The sequence below is a fragment of the Cetorhinus maximus genome, chromosome 2 (assembly GCF_964194155.1).
Source record: "Cetorhinus maximus chromosome 2, sCetMax3.hap1.1, whole genome shotgun sequence".
NCBI classification, from domain to species: domain Eukaryota; kingdom Metazoa; phylum Chordata; class Chondrichthyes; order Lamniformes; family Cetorhinidae; genus Cetorhinus; species Cetorhinus maximus.
The window spans coordinates 1,174,280-1,193,862 of NC_135880.1; the positions used below are offsets into that span (position 1 = coordinate 1,174,280).

Consider the following 19,583-nt stretch of genomic DNA (forward strand, 5'->3'; position numbering starts at 1 on the left):
TGGAGGTCCGTCATCTCTGCCTCAGGACATCACTGCAGGAGTTCCTCAGGATAGTGTCCTCAGCCCAACCATTTCGCATCAAGTAACTCACACCTAACTCCCCAAAGTTTGTCCTCCATCTTTAAGGTACAAGTCACGAGTGTGATGAAATATCCCACATTCCTGGATGAGTGCAGCTCCAACAACACTTAAGAAACTCGACACCATCCAAAATAAATCAGCCTGCTTGATTCACACCCCAGCCACCACCGATGCACAATGGCAGCAGTGTGTACCATCTACATGATGTACTGCAGCAAGTCACCAAGGCTCCTTCAACAGCACCTTCCAAACTCACGACCTCTACAGGACAAGGGCAGCTTTTGTATGGGAACACCACCTGGAAGTTCCCCTCTAAGCTACTCAGCATCCTGATTTGAAAATGTATTGCTGTCCTTCACTGTCGCTGGGTCAGAATCCTGGAATTCCCTCCCTATCAGCACTGTGAGTGTACCTATGCTAAATGGGCTGCAGCGGTTCAAGAAGGCGGCTCACCACCACCTTCTCAATGGCAATTTGGGATGGGCAGCAAATGCTGGCCAAGCCAGCGATGTACACACGCCATCAATGAGTTTAAAAAAAAAAAGTCTCTTGGCCAGCTCTTATGTTTGTGCTTTAAGTATTTGTGCTCAGACGTTGGGCTGGTGATCAGTAATGAATTTCTGTGCTTCTATAGGTGTGGCAGCAAACAAGGAGAAGAGGATTACAGACCACTCTTTGAAAACTTCGTTCAGGATCTTCTTTCCACTGTTAACAAACCAGAGTGGCCAGCAGCAGAATTGTTGCTGAGCCTCTTGGGAAGACTACTGGTAAGGAGCTGTTTCACAAATGTCCCCATGTCGGTTTGAGGCTTCCATGTTTTGATTGACAAGTTCTAAATTCAAAAATTAGGAGTAGGAAGGGAATGTAATTCAACTAAGACCTGGAATTTAGAAAACAATTTAATTAATTAGCAGATTATAAGTGGATATGTGATTGTTTGAAATCTTTTAAATGAGAGGTAACAGTGTAATGGAAGGGTCAATCGGTCTAGTTATCATCCTGCTTGAGGAGATGATGTCCTAAATTGTTGAAAATGCCAAGGTGAGCACTAACTGTGGCAAATTAGCGACTGGATTTCAAAGATGAGATGTGCCAACTGAATTGGGACTTGGATAAAGGATTGGTAAGAGAGGAGCAGTTTTTGGGGATGAGCTCTCAGTATCAAAAGGAAAATGAGTAAAACCTGTCTCATTCAGGCAGTGGTCCAGCCGAGAATGTTGCTCACTCATTTATTGAGCAACCCAGGTGAAATAAGCAGTGGCCACGTAGAGAAACTTCTTATCGATTCCCCCAGGCCACCAGACAAACTTCGGGAGACTGTAGTCACAACAAACTTGCAACTTCTTGAAGGAACCTGCCATGTCCCTTTTGGAGCAATTTTAATGATTTCATGTTCAACATTTCTTGGCCGTTTGTTCCAAAGAGCAATGAATCCCCATGAAAAGCGACACTTCCTGGTATCCATCTAACTCTTTACTGCAGGCCTTATAGGTGTGTTTCCTCGGTCTACCATCTATATTAGTCTGAACTGCACCGAATCCCTTCTGCAATTTAAAACCTCAGTCAAAAGATTGGCCACGCTCAAAGTAGAAATGTCACGTGGGATAGGTTAGATGCACCCAAGGTTACTGAGGAAAGTAAGGTGGTAGAGACTCTGGCCGTAATCTTCCAGTAACTCCTTGAACAGGGTAACGTTGCCAGAGAAGTGGAGGATTGCAAATGTTACACTTCTGTTCAAAAAAGGGAGATAAACTTGGCACTGCTGGTCAGCCAGTCTAATATTGGTAGTGGGGGAGCTTGGAGAAAATAGCTCAGGGCAAAATTAATTCTCACTTTACAAAACACGGGTTAATCAATGATAGCCAGCATAGATTTATTAAAGATAAACTGTGTTTGACAAACTTGGCAGTTCTTTGAAATAACAGAGTGGGTTAGTGGGGGTAATGTGATTAATGTTGTGTTTATTTCTTTTTAAAATGTGTATTGTGACAAAATACCACATAATAAACTTGTTAGAAAAACTAAAGCCTGTGGGATTAAAAGGCTTGTGGCAGCATGGATATGGAATATGCCAAGGGACAGAAAGCAGTACTTAATGGTGTACGGTTGGTTTTCAAATTTGAGGGAAGTGCTGTCCCCCAGAGGGTCAGTATTGAATTCACTGATCATTTTGATATATATATTAATGACCATGGCTTGGGTATACAGGGTGTAATTTTAATGTTTGTTGGTGACTCTGAACAGTAGTAAACATTGATGGAAACAGACTTCAGGAGTGCAGAAACAGACACACTTGGGAGTTTGTATACAGAAATCTTTCTAGGTAGCAGGACAAGTCAATAGGCTATTTAAAAATAAACAAAAAACATAGAGGATTGTTGATTTTATAAATAGAGGCAGCAACTCACCAAGGCTCCTTTGACCGCACCTTCCAAACCTGTGATCCCTACCACCAAGAAGAACAAGGGCAGAAGATGCATGGGAAAACCACCACCTGCAAGTTCCCCTCCAAGTCACTCACCATCCTGACTTGGAAATATATCGCCGTTCCTTCACTGTTACTGGGTCAAAATCCTGGAACTCCCTCCGTAACAGCACTGTGAGTGTACCTACACCACATGGACTGCAGTGGTTCAAGAAGGCAGCTCACCACCACCTTCTCAAGGGCAAACATGGATGGGCAATAAATGCTGGCCTAGCCAGCGAAGCCCACATCCTGTGAAAGAATAAAAATACGTACAGAAGCAAGGGAGTTATGATAAGCTTTTAGAAATCTGTACATGAACCTCAGGTAGATTATTGTGACCAATTTTGAATAGCACACATTAGGCAGATGTGACAGTTTTAGAAAGCTTGCAGAAGAGGTTTATTAGAATGGTAAAGGCAAAATACTGCGGATGCGGGAAATCTGAAATAAAAACAAAAAATGCTGGAAAAGCTCAGCAGGTCTGACAGCATCTGTGGAGAAAAAGACAGTTAACGTTTCAAGTCCATATGACTCTTCAGAACTAAGGGGAAGTAGAAATGTGGTGAAATTTATACTGTTTAAGGGGGGTGGAACAGGTGAAGCTGGATAGAAGGTTAGCGATAGCTGGAGACAAAGGAGAGATTGTAAAAGATGTCATAAACAAAAGATCAAAGGGTTGTGAAGAGTGGTGGTACTGACTAAGGGAGGTGCTAATGGTGACATTAAGAGTGGAAAGCAAAACGTGATAATGGCAGGACCAGGGTGAGCACTCTTGAAAGTGACAGATGGCCCTAGTGGAGTGGGGGGAGGGGACGGCGGGGGGGGAAAAAGGATTGAAAAGGCTAAAAGCTGGGGATAAAACAATGAATAAAAATGGGAGTAAATTTTAAAAATAATTATGAAAATAAGTGGGAGGAAAAAAAATAATAAAATTAAAAAATAAAAATGAATATAGAGAAAGGGGAGGGGGGGGGGTGGAGATCAAAAAGGGGTGGGGATGGATGAGAGAGTTCATGATCTGAAGTTGTTGAACTCAATATTCAGTCCGGAAGGCTGTAAAGTGCCTAATCGGAAGATGAGGTGCTGTTCCTCCAGTTTGCGTTGAGCTTCAATGGAACATTACAGCAGGCCAAGGACGGACTTGTGGGCATGAGAGCAGGGTGGGATGTTGAAATAACAAGTGTCAGGAAAGTCTGGGTCGTGAAGGTGTTCCACAAAGCGATCACCCTGTCTGAATTTGGTCTCTCCAATGTAGAGGAGACTGCATTGGGAGCAGCGAATGCAGTAGACCAAATTGAGGGAAGTGCAAGTGAAATGCTGCTTCACCTGAAAGGAGTGTTTGGGCTCTCGGATGGTGAGGAGGGGGGAAGTAAAGTGGCTGGTGTTGCACCTTCTGCAGCTGCATGGGAAGGTGCCGTGGGAGGGGGTGACGAAGGAGTGGACCAGGATGACCCAGAGGGAACAGTCCCTACGGAATGCTGACAGGAGGGATGAAGGGAAGATGTGTTTGGTGGTAGCATCATGCTGGAGTTGGCGGAAATGGCGGAGGATGATCCTTTGATTGCTGAGGCTGGTGGGGTGAAAAATGAGGACAAGGGGGACCCTATCATAGTTCTGGGAGGGAGAAGAAAGTGTGAGGGCAGAGGCGCGGGAGATGGGTTGGGCACGGCAGAGGGTCCTGTCAACCACCGAGGGTGGGAAACCTCGGTTAAGGAAGAAAACAATGAATGAAAGTGGAAATACATTTAAAGAATGAAAATAAGTGGGAAAAAATATATAAATAAATTAAAAAAATAATAATTCCTTCCCTAAAGGACATCAGTGAACTAGATGGACTTTTACAACAATGATAGTTTCATGGTCATCATTACTGAGACTAGTTTTATATTCCAGATTTATTATGGTGAGAGGCTGGGAAGTGTTGAACTTCAGAGGGACTTGGAAAAAACAGGAAACTATAGGCCAGTTAGCTTAACATCTGTCATGGGGAAAATGTTAGAATCTATTATTAAAGACGTTATAGCACGGCACATAGATAAATTCAAGGTAAACGGGCAGAGTTAACATGATTTTGTGAAAGGGAAATCATGTTTAACCAATTTATTAGAGGTCTTTGGAGAAGTAACGTGTGCTGTAGATAAAGGGGAGAACTGGTGGATGTACTGTGTTTGGATTTCCAGAAGGCAATTTAATAAAGTGCCATATCAAAAGTTATTGCGGAAGATCAAAGCTCATTGTGTAGGGGGTAACAAATTGGCATGTATAGAAGATTGCCTAGCTAACAGGAAACAGAGTAGGCATAAATGGGTCTTTTTCAGGCTGGCAAGATGTAACGAGTGGTGTGTCACAGGGATCAGTGCTGGGACCTCAGCTGTTTACAATTTATATAAATGACTTTGATGAAGGGTTGGATGAGATGGTTGTCAAATTTGCTGATGCCACAAAGATAGGTAGGAAAGCAAGTTGTGAAGAGGACATAAGGAGGCTACAAAAAGATATAGTTAGGTTAAGTCAGTGGGCAAAGATCTGGCAAAAGGAGTATAATGTGGTAAAATGTGAAATTGTCCATTTTGGCAGGAAGAATAAAAGAGAAGCATATTATCTAAATGGTGAGAGATTGCAGAGCTCTGGGTTGCAGAGGGATCTGGGTGTCCTAGTGCATGAATCACAAAAGGCTAGTATGCAGGTACAGTAAGTAGTTAGGAAAGCTAATAGAATGTTATCATTTATTGCGAGGGGAATTGAATAACAAACATAGGGAGGTTATGCTTCAGTTGTACCTGTGAGACCATATTTGGAGTCCTGGGGGAGGCGAGGACGTCATGATATTGACGCTAGACTAGTAATCCAGAGTCCCAGGGTAATGCTCTGGGCACCCGGGTTCGAATCCCGCCACGGCACATGGTGGAATTTGAATTCAATAAAAATGTGGAATTAAAAGTCTAATGGACCATTGTTGATTGTTGTTTTAAAAAAAAAAAAAAATCTGGTTCACTAATGCCCTTTAGGGAAGGAAATCTGCCATCCTTACCTGGCCTGGCCTACATGTGACATCAGACCTACAGTAATGTGGTTGACTCTTAAAGCCACTCAGTTGTGTCAAACCACTATAAAGTCACAAAAAAGGAATGAAGCCAGATGGACCACCAGGCATCGACCTAGGCACCGAAAACGGCAATGGCAATCTCAGCCCTGTCGACCCTGCAAAGTCCTCCTTAGGAACATCTGGGGGCTAGTGCCAGAATTGGGAGAGCCATCTCTCAGATTAGTCGGGCAACAGCCTGACATAGTCATGGGGATCAAAGGTTACGGGGAGAAGGCGGGAGAATGGGGTTGAGAAACTTATCAGCCATGATTGAATGGTGGAACAGACTCGATTGGCCGAATGGCCTAATTTCTGCTCCTATGTCTTATGGTCTTACAGAATCATATCTTACAGAAAATGTCTCAGACACCACCATCACCACCACTGGCAGGACAGACCCAGGAGAGGTGGCAGCACAGTGGTATGCAGTCGGGAGGGACTTGCCCTGGGAGTCCTCAACATCGACTCTGGACCCTATGAAGTCTTATCAGGTCAAACATGGACAAGGAAACCTCCTGCTGATTACCACATACCGCCCTCCCTCAGCTGATGAATCAGTGCTCATCCATATTGAACACCACTTGGAGAAAGCACTCAGGGTGGCATGGGTGCAGAATGTACTCTGGGTGGGGGACTTCAATGTCCATAACCAAAACTGGCTCGGTAGCACCACTACTGACCGAGCTGGCTGAGTCCTAAAGGACATAGCTGCTAAACTGGGTCTGAGGCAGATGGTGAGGGAACCAACAAGAGGGAAAAACATGAGCTTGACCTCATCCTCACCAGCCTACCTGCTGCAGATGCATCTGTTCATTACAATATCAGTGACCATCGCATGGTCGTTTTGGAGATGAAGCCCCACCATCACATTGAGGATACCCTCCATTGTGTGGTATGGCACTACCACCATGCTAAATGGGATAGATTTTGAACAGATCCAGTATGAGGTGCTATGGGCCATCAGCAGCAGCAGAACATTCTCGAACACAATCTAACCTCATGGCCCAGCATATCCCCCACTCTACCATTACCATCAAGCCAGGGGATCAACCCTGGTTCAATGAAGAGTGCTTGAGGGCATGCCAGGAGCAGCACCAAGCATACCTAAAAAATGAGGTGTCAACCTGGTGAAGCTATAACACAGGACTACTTGCATGTCAAACAGCATAAGCAGCAAGTGATAGACAGAATTAAGCGATCCACAACCAACGGATCAGATCTAAACTCTAGCCCTGTCACATTCAATCATGCATGGTGTGGACAATTAAGCAACTTACTGGAGGAGGAGGCTCCACAAATATTCCCATCTTCAATGATGGAGGAGCCCAGTACATCTGTGCAAGAGATCAGGCTGAAGCATTTTCTACAATCTTCAGCTAGAAGTGCTGAGTGGATGATCCATCTCGGCCCCCTCCGTTAGTCCCCAGTGTTACAGGTGCCAGTCTTCGGCCAATTCGATTCACTCCACGTGATATCAAGAAACAGCTGAAGGCATTGGACACTGCAAAGGCTATGGGCCCTGACAATATTCTGGCAATAGTACTGAAGACTTGTGCTCCAGAACTTGCCGCGCCCCTTGCCAAGCTGTTTCAGTACAGCTACAACATTGGCATCTACCCAGCTATGTGGAAAATTGCCCACGTATGCCCAGTACACAAAAAGCAGGAACGAATCCAACCCGATCAATTACCACTCCATCAGTCTGCTCTCGATCATCAGTAAAGTAATGGAATGGCCATCAACAGTGCTATCACGCGGCACTTGCTTAGCAATAACCTGCTCACTGACGCCCAGTTGGGAAAACTCTCCACTGGTTGGAGTCATACCTGGCACAAAGGAAGGTGGTGATGTTTGTTGGAGGTCAATCCTCTCAATTCCAGGACATCACTGCAGGAGTTCCTCAGGGTAGTGTCCTCAGCCCAATCATCTTCAGCTGCTTCATCAATGACCTTCCTTCCTTCATAAGGTCAGAAGTGGGGATGTTCGCTGATTACGCAATGTTCAGCACCATTCGCGATGACTCCAGTACTGAAGCAGTCCATGTCTTATGCAGTAAGACCCTGGGCAATATCCAGGTTTGGGCTGACAAGAGGCAAGTAACATTCGCGCCACACAAGTGTCAGGCAACGACCATCTCCAACAAGAGAGAATCCAGCCATCGCCCCATGATGTTCAATGGCATAACCATCACTGAATTTCCCCACTATCTACATCCTAGGGGTTGCCATTGACCAGAAACTCAACTGGACTAGCCACATATATACTGTGTGGCTACAAGAGCAGGTCAGAGGCTAAGAATCCTGTGACGAGTAACTCACCTCCTGACTCCCCAAAGCCTGTCCACCATCTACAAGGCACAAGTCAGGAGTGTGTTGGAATACCCCCCACTTGCCTGGATGAGTGCAGCTCCCACAACATTCAAGAAGCTTGACACCATCTAGGACAAAGCAGCCCACTTGATTGGCACCACATCCATAAACATTCACGCCCTCCACAACTGAACCACAGTAGCAGCAGTGTGTACTATCTACAAGATGCGCTGCAGGAATTCACCAAAACTCCTTCGACAGCACCTTCCAAACCCACCATCACTACTATCTAGAAGGACAAGGGCAGCAGATAGTTAGGAACACCACTGCCCCTGAAAAATCCCCTCCAAGTCACGCACCATCCTGACTTGGAAATATATCGCCGTTCCATCACTGTCGCTGAGACAAAACCCTGGAACTCTCTTCCTAACAGCACTGTGGGTGTACGTACACCACATGGATGACAGCGGTTCAGGAAGGCAACTCGCCACCACTTTCTCACGGGCAACAGCAATAAATGCTGCCCCAGCCAGCAAAGCCCAGATCTCGTGAATGAATTTTAAAAAAAAGTATTGGACACCTTATTTAAGGAAGGATGTAAATGCATTAGAAGCAGTTCAGAGACTAATACCTGGAATGGGTGGATTGTCTTATGAGGAAAGGTTGGACAGTCTCAGCTTGTATCCACTGGAGTTTAGAAGAGTAAGAGGCGACTTGATTGAACCATATAATATCCTTGACAAGGGTGGATGTGGAGAGGATGTTTCCTCTTATGGGAGAATCTGGAACTAGGGGTCATTGTTTAAAAATAAGGGGTTGCCCATTTTAAAAATAAAAGATGTGCAATTTTTTCACTTGGAGGGCCGTGAGTCTTCGGAACACTCTTCCTGAAAAGGTGGTGAAAGTAGAGTCTTTGAATATTTTTAAGGCAGAGATGGATAGATCCTTGGTAAGCAAGGGGGTGATATGTTATCAGGGGTAGGCTGGAAGCAGATTTCAAGTTACTTTCTGACCAGCCGTAATCTTGTTAAATGGCTGAGCAGGCTTAGGCGGTTGAATGGCCTACTCATGCCCCTTGTTTGTATGTTCGTATATGTATCAACTCTTGCGGTGATGTCCTTGAACTCAGATGATTGACCTTCACAACCACAACCATCTTCCTTTCTGCTAGGTATGACTCCAACCTGTGGAGTGTTTTCCCTGTGATTCCCATTGACTCCAGTGTTGCTAGGGCTCCTTGATGCCAAACTGTCAAATGCTGCCTTGATGTCAAGGACAGTCACTCTCACCTCGCCTCTGGAGTTCAGCTCTTTTGTCCATGTTTGAACCAAGGCTGTAATGAGATCAGGAGCTGAGTGGCCCTGGCGGAACCCAAACTGGGCGTCAGTGAATAGGTTATTGTTAAGCAACTGCCGCTTAATAACACTGTTGATGACCCCTTCTATTACTTTACTGATGATGGAGAGTAGATTGATGGAGCGGCAGGGTTGAATTTGCACTGCTTTTTGTGTGCAGGATATACCTGGGCAATGCTCCACATAGCTGGGTAGATGTCAGCGTTGTAGCTGCACTGGAACAGCCTGACTAGGGGCGCAGCAAGTTCTGGAGCACAAGTCTTCAGTACAATTGCCGGAATATTGTCAGGGCCCATAGCCTTTGCAGTATCCAGTGCCTTCAGCTGTTTCTTAATATCACGCGCAATGAATGGAGTTGGCTGAAACGTGGCAGCTTTGAAGCTGAGGACCTTGGGAGAAGACCAAGATGGTTCACCTATTCCACGTTTCTGGCTTCATGGCTTCTGCACCTTGATCTTCCACTCCTAGATCATTTTTCTCTATTGACATCAGGCTTTATTAACAGAGCTGCCCCATCTCCTTTTCCTTTTTTCTCCTTTTGAAATGTAAAATGCTGTTGAACATTCAGTTCCCAGCCTTGGTCACCTTCCAACCAGGAGACTGTAATTGCTATCGTATATAAACACTGGCTTGGGCTGTTTGTGTTGAATGACCTGTTTCTATGCGATATATCCTGTGTCATCTTATGTATTATTGATTATGGACAATTTTCGGTGTCAGGATGTGAATGACTGACTGCAGAATTCCCAGCCTTTGACTTGCTCTTGTTGCCACAGTATTCCTATGGCTGAGCTTATGGCATGCATTTGATCTAGATTTGAATAGTGGTGGAATGTTGGTATTAAAATGGCAGTATCCTGCTGTGAGTCCAGGACATCTCTTTGAACTTCATTGTTCTGTTGTTAAGTCGGGCTGTGGAGATCAAATCCACGTACTGGTTGTCTCATCGCTTTGATTCATCGGCGTTACCTTGAATTGATCATCCCGTAACCTTATTTCATTAATCTAAGCATTTTTGGGTATCGGTGTGCGCACGTGTGTGTTATATAGATCAGGTATTCCAATGTTGGCATTAACTGCTGGAAACGTACAATGAAGTGTCCTCCAACTAGCTGAGCAAGCCAGGATTGTGTGGAGGGTAAACGCTACCCCATTGGTTAGATTGAGAACTTGCATTTATTTCTATGCGTTTTGTGATTTTGAGTTGTTGGCTAAAAAGCTAGGCCAACCACTGTCACCAGACTTTTAAAGCTTGTTACTCATTCTGTGATATAGTATCTACTTACATTTCTGCTTCTCAGTTGTGTTTGTAAATAGGTCTGGTGCACAGTAATGTAAATTTGTTCAGGAGGCATGGAGAAGTAGTAATTAGCCATTTACTTGAGAAAAGGTGCAGGAGAAACCTTGATCTGGACAAACAAAGATTTAAGGTTGAAAATTGTGCAGTTTGGAGCCATTATTTCAAACACTTTATTCTTGTACTCCTGAATACAGGTTCACCAGTTCAGTAACAAGTCGACAGAGATGGCTCTACGAGTAGCTTCTCTTGATTATTTGGGAACCGTAGCAGCACGGCTGAGGAAAGATGCTGTATCCTGCAAGATGGACCGGGAATCAATTGATCGGATACTCAAACAGGTGGGGGGGAGGCGCTGACGGACAGTTGTTGGGTGGGGGGGGTTAGAGTGATGTTCAGTCTTATGGGTTGGGTGGGAGAGGCACATTACAGGCTATCGTAAAATCCTTCTAATGTGGATGTAATGTTCACTCTTGGGGAGAGACCAATGTAAAACCTTGGGAGAGGTGGAAATGTGTAGGGAAACATAAGAGTTATTGTATGGGTATTTAATGTGTGTTTCTGTTGGGAAGTTAATACAAACATATGAACACATAACCAAGAGGAAAGGACCCTTTGGTCCATCCAGCCTGCCCCATACAACTGAAATACCTCTGCCCCATCCAAAAATAATGTGACCCCCTGGGAGTGGTGAAAAACCAGATTAAAAAGCCAGGCCAATTTTGGAGGGGGAGAAATCTGGGGAGTTGCTTTCTGAATGCTCAACTGGTTGTAATTAGTCCAAGAGATTACTCTGGCTCTGAATTCCTTGCAATGTGCACCTCTTTAATAAGAGGTGATGGTGCACCCCAACTCTTGCTTGAAGGACCACCATTCAGTGCATGATCTGGCAGTCTGTTCTAGAGGTCCACTATTCTCAGGGAAAAGTACCACCTCCTGATATCTAACCTACACCTGACCTTATATAATTTAAAATTGTGACTCCTCCGTAACTTTTTGTTTTATTCATTCATGGGATGTAGGTGCCCTTGTTCAGAGAGCATTTAAGAGTCAGCCACATTGCTGTGAGTCTGGAGTCACATGTAGGCCAGACCAGGGTAAGGACTGCAGATTTCCTTTCCTAAAAGACATTAGTGAACCAGATTAGTTTTTACAACAATCGGCAATGATTTTGTGGTCGTCATCAGACTTTTTATTCCTGATTTTTATTGAATTCAGATCCCACCGTCTGCCATGGTGGGATTCAAACCCGGGTCCCTAGAGCATTACCCTGGGTCCCTGGATTACTAGCCCAGTGACAATACCACTATGCCATGCCTCCCTAATTAATTGGAATAAATTGTTTACTCTTCACACAATTTTTTCCTTCGTCATCTTATAAATCAATCAGTTAACTTCTGACTTTGCACATATCTAAAGTATCGAGTACCAACTTTATGCATTAGAATGCCTACATACCTCTCTTTAACTACCTCCTTTTCTGTCCTTCCGCCTAGGGTCCATGTATGTTGAACATTTGCCACGCCAAACACCAACCCTGCACTATTCCAAATTAAACATAATTTGTCAGTCATAAACCCAATTGCCAGGCACATGAAGACCCACCAGAAGCAGTCAAGCAATGTCTATGGACCCAACAATCGCACACATCTTAGTATCAAGTTATACTTCAGCACCTAAGTAGAGTCATCATAATAGAATCATTATGGCACAGGAGGAGGACATTCGGTTCAATGAGTCCAAGCTGGCACTTGGAGCAATTCAGTCAATCCCATTTCCCTGCTGTAGCTCTGTAGCCCTGCAAGTTTATTTCCTTTGACTGCCCGTTCAATTTCCCTTTGAAATCATCGATTGACTTTGCTTCCACCGCCCTCATTGGCAGCAAGTTCCAGGTCGTTAATTCTTGCTACTGTTTAAAAAAAAAGTTCTTCCTCACATGACCCTGCATCTCTTGCCCAAAACCTTAAATCTGTCTCCTCTAGTCCTTGTACCATCGGCTAATGGGAACAACTAACCTTTGTCTACCATAACTAAACCTGTAATAATCGTGTGGACCTCTATCAAATCTCCCCCCAATCTCCTTTACTCCAAAACCCCAGCTTCTCTGACCTAACATTGCAGCCAAAATCCCTGGAACCATTCTGCCAAATCTCCTCTGCACCATCTCAATTACCCTCACATCCTTCCTAAAGTGTGGCAGCCAGAATTGTCAAAAAGAAGTTTACAGCACAGAAAGAGGCCATTCGGCCCATCAAGTCCATGCCAGCTCCCCGCAGAGCACTCCATTCAGTCCCACTCTCCCCACTCTATCCCCATGCCCCTTCAAGTTTATTTTCTCGAAGCGACCATCAGATTTCCTTTTGAAATCATTGATTGCTTCCACATCCACCACCTCTCATGGGCTGCAAATTCCAGATCATTACCACTCCCTGTGTGTAAAAGAAAAGCTCTCCCTCACATTCCCTCTGCATCTCTTGCCCAAAATCTTGGATTTGAGTCCCCAAGTCCTTCTGCCATCAGCTAATGGGAGGAGTTTTTCCCTGCCTACCTTATCTAAACCTGTCATAATCTTGTACACCTCTATTAAATCTCCCCTCAATCTCCTTTGCTCCAAGGAGAACAACTCCTGCTTCTCCAACCTCACCTTGTAACTCAAACCCCCACCCCTGGAACCATTCTGACAAATCTCCTCCGTGCCCTCCCATAGACCTTCACACCTTAAAAGTATGGTGACTGGAACTGAAGGACCAACTGCTTTTGTACTCAATATCTCTCTTTATGAAGCCCAAAATCCCATATGCTTTGCTATTTACTCCCTCACCTTCAAAGATCTATGGAAATGAACCCTCCCATCCCCTCAAACCCCTGCCCTGAAGATCCCCCTATTCCTGTTCTATTGGCTGGCTAACAGGAAGCAGAGAATAGGCACAAATGGATCTTTTTTTGGTTGGCAAGATGTAACAAGTGGTGTGCCACAGGGATCAGAGCTGGGACCTCAACTGTTTACAATTTATATAAATGACTTGGATGGATGGGATGGTTGCCAAATTTGCTGATAACACAAAGATAGGTAGGAAAGTAAGTTGTGAACAGGACATAAGGAGCAAAAGAGCTCTGAAGAAGGGTCATACGGACTCAAAACGTTAACTCTGTTTCTCTCTCCACAGATGCGATAGACCTGAGTTTTTCCAGCATTTTCTGTTTTTGTTTTGGATTTCCAGCATCTGCAGTATTTTGCTTTTACAAAAAGACATTGATGGGTTAAGTGAGTGGGCAAAGATCTGGCAAATGGAGTATAATGTGAGAAAATGTGAAATTGTCCATTTTGACAGGAAGAATAAAAGAGAAGCATATTATCTAGATGGTGAGAGATTGCAGAGTTCTGAGGTGCAGAGGGATCTGGGTGTCTTAGTGCCACAAGGGGCTAGTGTGAAGGTACAGCAAGAAACTAGGAAAGCTGATAGAATGTTATCATTTATTGCAAGGAGAATTGAATACAAAAGTTGGGAGGTTATGCTTCAGTTATACAGAGCACTAGTGAATCACACCTGGAGTCCTGTGTGCAGTATTGGTCATTTTATTTAAGTGAGGATGTAAATGAGTTGGAAGCAGTTCAGAGAAGGTTTACCAGATTAATACTTGGAATGGGCGGGTTGTCTTATGAGGAAAGGTTGGACAGGTTAGGCTTGTATCTGCTGGAGTTTAGAAGAGTAAGAGGTGACTTGATTGAAACATATAAGATCCTGAGGGGCCTTGATCGGGTGGATGTGGAGAGGCTCTTTCCACTTGTGGGGGAATCTAGAACTAGGGGTCACTGTTTACAAATAAGGGGTTGCCCATTTAAAATACAGATGAGGTGAAATATTTTCTGAGGGTTGTGATTCTTTGGAGCTCTCTTCCTGAAAAAGTGGTGGAAGCAGAGTCTTGATAGTAACCTCAAATCTGCATCCCACTTACCCCTGATAACTTATCGCCCCCTTGCTTACCAAGAATCTATCCACCTCTGCCTTAAAAATATTGAAAGGCTCTGCTTCTACCACCTTTTCAAGAAGAGTTCCGAAGACTCACGATCCTCTGAGAAAAATTTTGCCTCATCTCCATTTTAAATGGGTAACCCCTTATTTTTAAACAGTGACCCCTAGTTCTAGATTCTCCCACAAGAGGAAACATTCTTTCCACATCCACTCTGTCAAGACCCCTCAGGATCTTGTATGCTTCAATCAAATCGCCTCTTACTCTTCTAAACACCAGCGAATATAAGCCTAGCCTGTCTAACCTTTCGTCATAAGACAAGCTGTTCTTTACCTTAAAATTTTGCCCTCTTGTTCTCAATCCTTCCACCAATGGTAACAGTTTCTCCCTATCTACTGTCCAGACCCCTTATGATTTTTAATACCTCTATCAAATCTCCTCTCAACCTTCTCTTCTAGGAGAACAGTCCCAGCTTCTCCAGTCTATGCAACTGAAGTTCCTCATCCCTGGAAACATTTTTCAGAATATTTTTCTGCACTGTCTAATTCCTTCATATCCTTCCTAAATTTTGGTGTCCAGAACCAGATGCAATACTCCAGTTGAGGCCAAACCAGTGTTCTATCCCAAGTTTAATATAACATAAGAAAAAGGAGCAGGAGTAGACTATTTGGTCCCTCAAGCCTTTCCTGCCATTCAATAAGATCATGGCTGATCTGCCCCAGGCCTCAACTCCAGCTCATAGCCCTCAATTCCCCGATATTTCAAAACCTGTCTACCTCCTCTTTAAATACTTTCAGTGATCTAGCCTCCACAACTCTCTGGGGTAGAGAATTCCAGACATTCATTACCCCCTGAGAGCAGAAACTCCTTCGTGTCTCAGTTTTAAATGAGTGTCCCATAATAACAGCTTCCTATTATACTCTATGCCCTAATAATAAAGCAGAGAATGCTTTATTAATTGGCTCTCTCAATCTGTCCTGCCATCTTCAAAGATTTATGCACCTATGCAACTAGGTCCTTCGTTTCTGCACCCCCTTTAAAATTGTACCTTTTATTTTTTATGTTGTGTCACTGTGTTCTTGCAGCCAAAATGAATCACTTCACACTTTCTGCATTAAATGTCATCTGCCACTTGGTCTGTCCATTCCACCAACTGGCCTATGCCCTTTTGAAGTTCTAGACTATCTTCCTATGAACTTACAAATTAGCAGTAAGAGTAGGTCATTCAATCGTTCAGCCATTCAGTCATTCGAGCCATGATTCAGGTACCAGGAGACCTAGATCCCACTGTAGAGTTCTGCAATTTCTCTTCATTTAAATAATATGCTGCTTTTCTATTCTTCCTGCCAACATGAACAAATTCACATTTTCCCACATTATACTCCATCTGCCAAGTTTTTGCCTATTCACTTAACCTGTTTATATCCTTTTGCAGACTCTTTTGTGTCCTCACATCTTGCCTTTCCTACCTATTTTTGTATCATCAAATTTGGCTACAATACAGATGGGTTCCTTCATCCAAGTCATTAATATATGCTATATCTAAATAGTTGAGGCCCTAGAATTGATCCCTGTGGCACTCCACTAGTTACAGTTTGCCATTCTGGAAATGACCCATTTAGCCCAACTCTCTTTCCTATTCAAAAACAGAATTACCTGGAAAAACTCAGCAGGTCTGGCAGCAACGGTGGAGAAGAAATCAGTTAACGTTTCGGGTCTTCATGACCCTTCGGCAGAAGGATTCAGTTCTGCCGAAGGGTCATGAAGACCCGAAACGTTAACTGATTTCTTCTCCACCGATGCTGCCAGACCTGCTGAGTTTTTCCAGGTAATTCTGTTTTTGTTTTGGATTTCCAGCATCCGCAGTAGCTTTTAGCTTTTTGTTTTTATCTCTTTCCTATTAGTCAGTCAGCCCTCTGTCCATACCAATATACTACCACCAACATCATGAACTTTTATCTTGTCCATTAACCTTATATATATGGAGGGTACCAGATGAGCGCTTTTTAATTTCATGGGATGAGCGTCAAGACCAACATTTTGTTGCCCATCCCTAATTGCCCTTGAGAAGGTAGCGGGAAGATGGTGTTAAGCCCCCTTGAGCCATTGCAGTCAACCTGGTGTAGGTACCCACCATGCCACCTGCTGTTCAGAGTGGAGTTCCGGAAATTTGACCCAGTGACAGTGAAGGAACGGCAATAGATTTCCAAGTCAGGATGGTGAGTGGTTTGGAAGGGAACTTGCAGGTGGTGGTATTCCCATGCGCCTGCTGTCCTAGGTGGTAGAGGTCGCGGGTTTGGAAGGTGCTGTCAAAGGAGCCTTGATGAGTTTCTGCAGTGCATCTTGTACACACTGCTGCCACTGTGTGTCAGTGGTGGAGGAAGTAAATGTTTAAAGTGGTGGATGAGATGCAGAAGAAGCAGGCTACTTTGTCCTGGATGGTGTCAAGATTCTTGAATGTTGTAGGAGGCACCTGTTTGGCAGAGGCGGGTGCTGGTTGAGTTGTCGATCTTGGTAGGGGATTATTAATGGATGGGTACTGGATCAGTGTGTGGGAGAGGTTAAAGGACAGGTACTGGATGAGTGCCTGGGCTGGGAGCGTTAATAGGTAGCTATTGGATGACTGTCTGTGTATGGGGTTAATGGAATGGTACTGAATAAGCTTCTGTTTGGGTGTTTCAGATCATGTAATTTTAGCACTTGCTAATGGTTATATTCCTCCAGGTTTCGGGGATAGAAGATGAAGTTCAGCAGCTACAGAAAGCATTGCTTGATTACCTGGATGAAAATACAGAGACTGACCCCTCACTAATGGTAAGTGAAATCTAGCCGGTCAATAAATTTATGAAAATTTGTTTAAGGGCATTCAAATTATTATCTTGAGAGTGTCTTTCTAAGAGGGTTAATGGAAGGGTACTGGATGAGTGTCTGAGGGGGTTAATGGGCAGGTACTGGGTGAGTGTCTGAGGGGGTTAATGGGCAGGTACTGGGTGAGTGTCTGAGGTGGTTAATGGGCAGGTACTGGGTGAGTGTCTGAGGGGGTTAATGGGCAGGTACTGGATGAGTGTCTGAAGGGGTTAATGGGCAGGTACTGGGTGAGTGTCTGAGGGGGTTAATGGGCAGGTACTGGGTGAGTGTCTGAGGGGGTTAATGGGCAGGTACTGGGTGAGTGTCTGAGGGGGTTAATGGGCAGGTACTGGATGAGTGTCTGAAGGGGTTAATGGGCAGGTACTGGGTGAGTGTCTGAGGGGGTTAATGGGCAGGTACTGGGTGAGTGTCTGAGGGGGTTAATGGGCGGGTACTGGGTGAGTGTCTGAGGGGGTTAATGGGCAGGTACTGGGTGAGTGTCTGAGGGGGTTAATGGGCAGGTACTGGATGAGTGTCTGAAGGGGTTAATGGGCAGGTACTGGGTGAGTGTCTGAGGGGGTTAATGGGCAGGTACTGGATGAGTGTCTGAGGGGGTTAATGGGCAGGTACTGGGTGAGTGTCTGAGGGGGTTAATGGACAGGTACTGGGTGAGTGTTTGAATAAGATGAATGACCATACGTTTTGGCAATTGAGTGAAGAATGTTATCTGGGGAGCCCAGCTCAATGAAAAACCAATTCCAATAATATATCGCTTCTCCTGGATTGCACCTTGGAATGGTTGGTGCTATCACTAAGCCATGTGTTTACTTTATAAGACAGTACAAGTGATTTCCCACTGCCCTAAGTCTAAGTCATTAATGTTCCCCAGTTGACGTGATACCAATGCCAATTCTTTGAACAAGTTGTTCAATTACTATGTTCTCATTCCCCTGCCCTTTCCCCAAGGCCTTGTAACTTTTCAGACTTGGAATTGCTTATCTGCTTCTTTTGAAAGTTATTATTGGATCCTCTTCAGATTATCATAATTCACAACATTAAAAAAAAACTCTATTCTCTCTCACCCCCGCTCCCCCACAATTTCTTTTGCAAGTCACCTGAAATCTGTGTGCACTAGTTAATGATCCTTTGCCACTGGAAACGTTTCCCTTGTCAAGTCATTCATGATTTGAACTCCTCTACTAAATCCCCCCCCCCAACATTCTCTGTTTGAAGGGAATGACTGTAGTTTCTCTCGTCTCTCCACACAACTGAAGCCCTTCATCTCTGGTATCATTCTAGTACATCCCATCTGAATCTGCTGGACTTTCTACCCAGGGTTGCAACAGGACAAAGTTGAAATTTTATTGGGTGTGTGGAACATTCTTGGTCTTCCAACTCAGTTTCTATTGTGCAAGGACACCTGCGTTACTTGGGACAAGCTTCCCCAGATCTTTATGTCCCTTTACAGAATCACGCAGTGCAGAAGAGGCCCTTCGGCCCTTCGAGTCTGCACCGACACCGACCTTCAATTTAAAATTTTCACTAAAGTGAATTTGACTGAACTGATTTTATAATTTCCTTCATAATCTGAACACTTTTATATTACCTCAAAGTTTTCTATTTGTTCTCTCCAGAGATAACCTTTTTTTGTAACTTCAATGCCTGAAGTGTGAAGTTTTGTTTTACCTTCCTGTTATTGGGGAGTGTGGAACTGGCTACGTTCCTGTGGAGAGAATGTTACTGCAGCACCTACAAGCTAAGAGCTGCTGCTGGACCTGGGACATTCTCAGTTCTCTGTTGTAAACCGGATTCAGTAACAGTCCAGATACATGTGTGAAGCTCTGTCAGAGATCCCATAGTAAGTGTGTGTTTGTTTTCAAGTTCGCTAGGAAATTTTACATTGCACAGTGGTTTCGTGACACTACGATGGAGACTGAAAAAGCAATGAAGTCACAGAATCAAAAGGATGACGACTCCTCAGATGGGGCGCAGCATGCTAAGGAAATAGAATCCACAGGCGAGATTATGCAAAGAGCAGAAAAACGCAAGAAGTTTCTTCGCTCTGTGATCAAAACTGCCCCAGCTCAGTTTAGCACTCTGAGGTAAGCTGCATGGGTGGGAGGGTTATATTCGAGAGTGCAAAATGGACCCTGCAGGATGGTTCAGTTAT

At 44.3% G+C, this 19,583-nt stretch overlaps 1 protein-coding gene across 8 annotated transcripts in view; it reads left to right on the forward strand.

Moving 5' to 3' along the window:
• LOC144691642 (nipped-B-like protein) overlaps positions 1-19,583 on the forward strand; it is a 564,605-nt gene that overhangs the window by 359,784 nt on the left and 185,238 nt on the right. For all 8 annotated transcript variants that reach the window (XM_078559979.1, XM_078559947.1, XM_078559954.1 and 5 more), the window contains 4 exons: positions 716-848; positions 10,792-10,935; positions 17,291-17,380; positions 19,295-19,515. In XM_078559979.1, the coding sequence (XP_078416105.1) occupies positions 716-848; positions 10,792-10,935; positions 17,291-17,380; positions 19,295-19,515 (588 nt within the window). The remainder of the gene's footprint in view (positions 1-715; positions 849-10,791; positions 10,936-17,290; positions 17,381-19,294; positions 19,516-19,583) is intronic.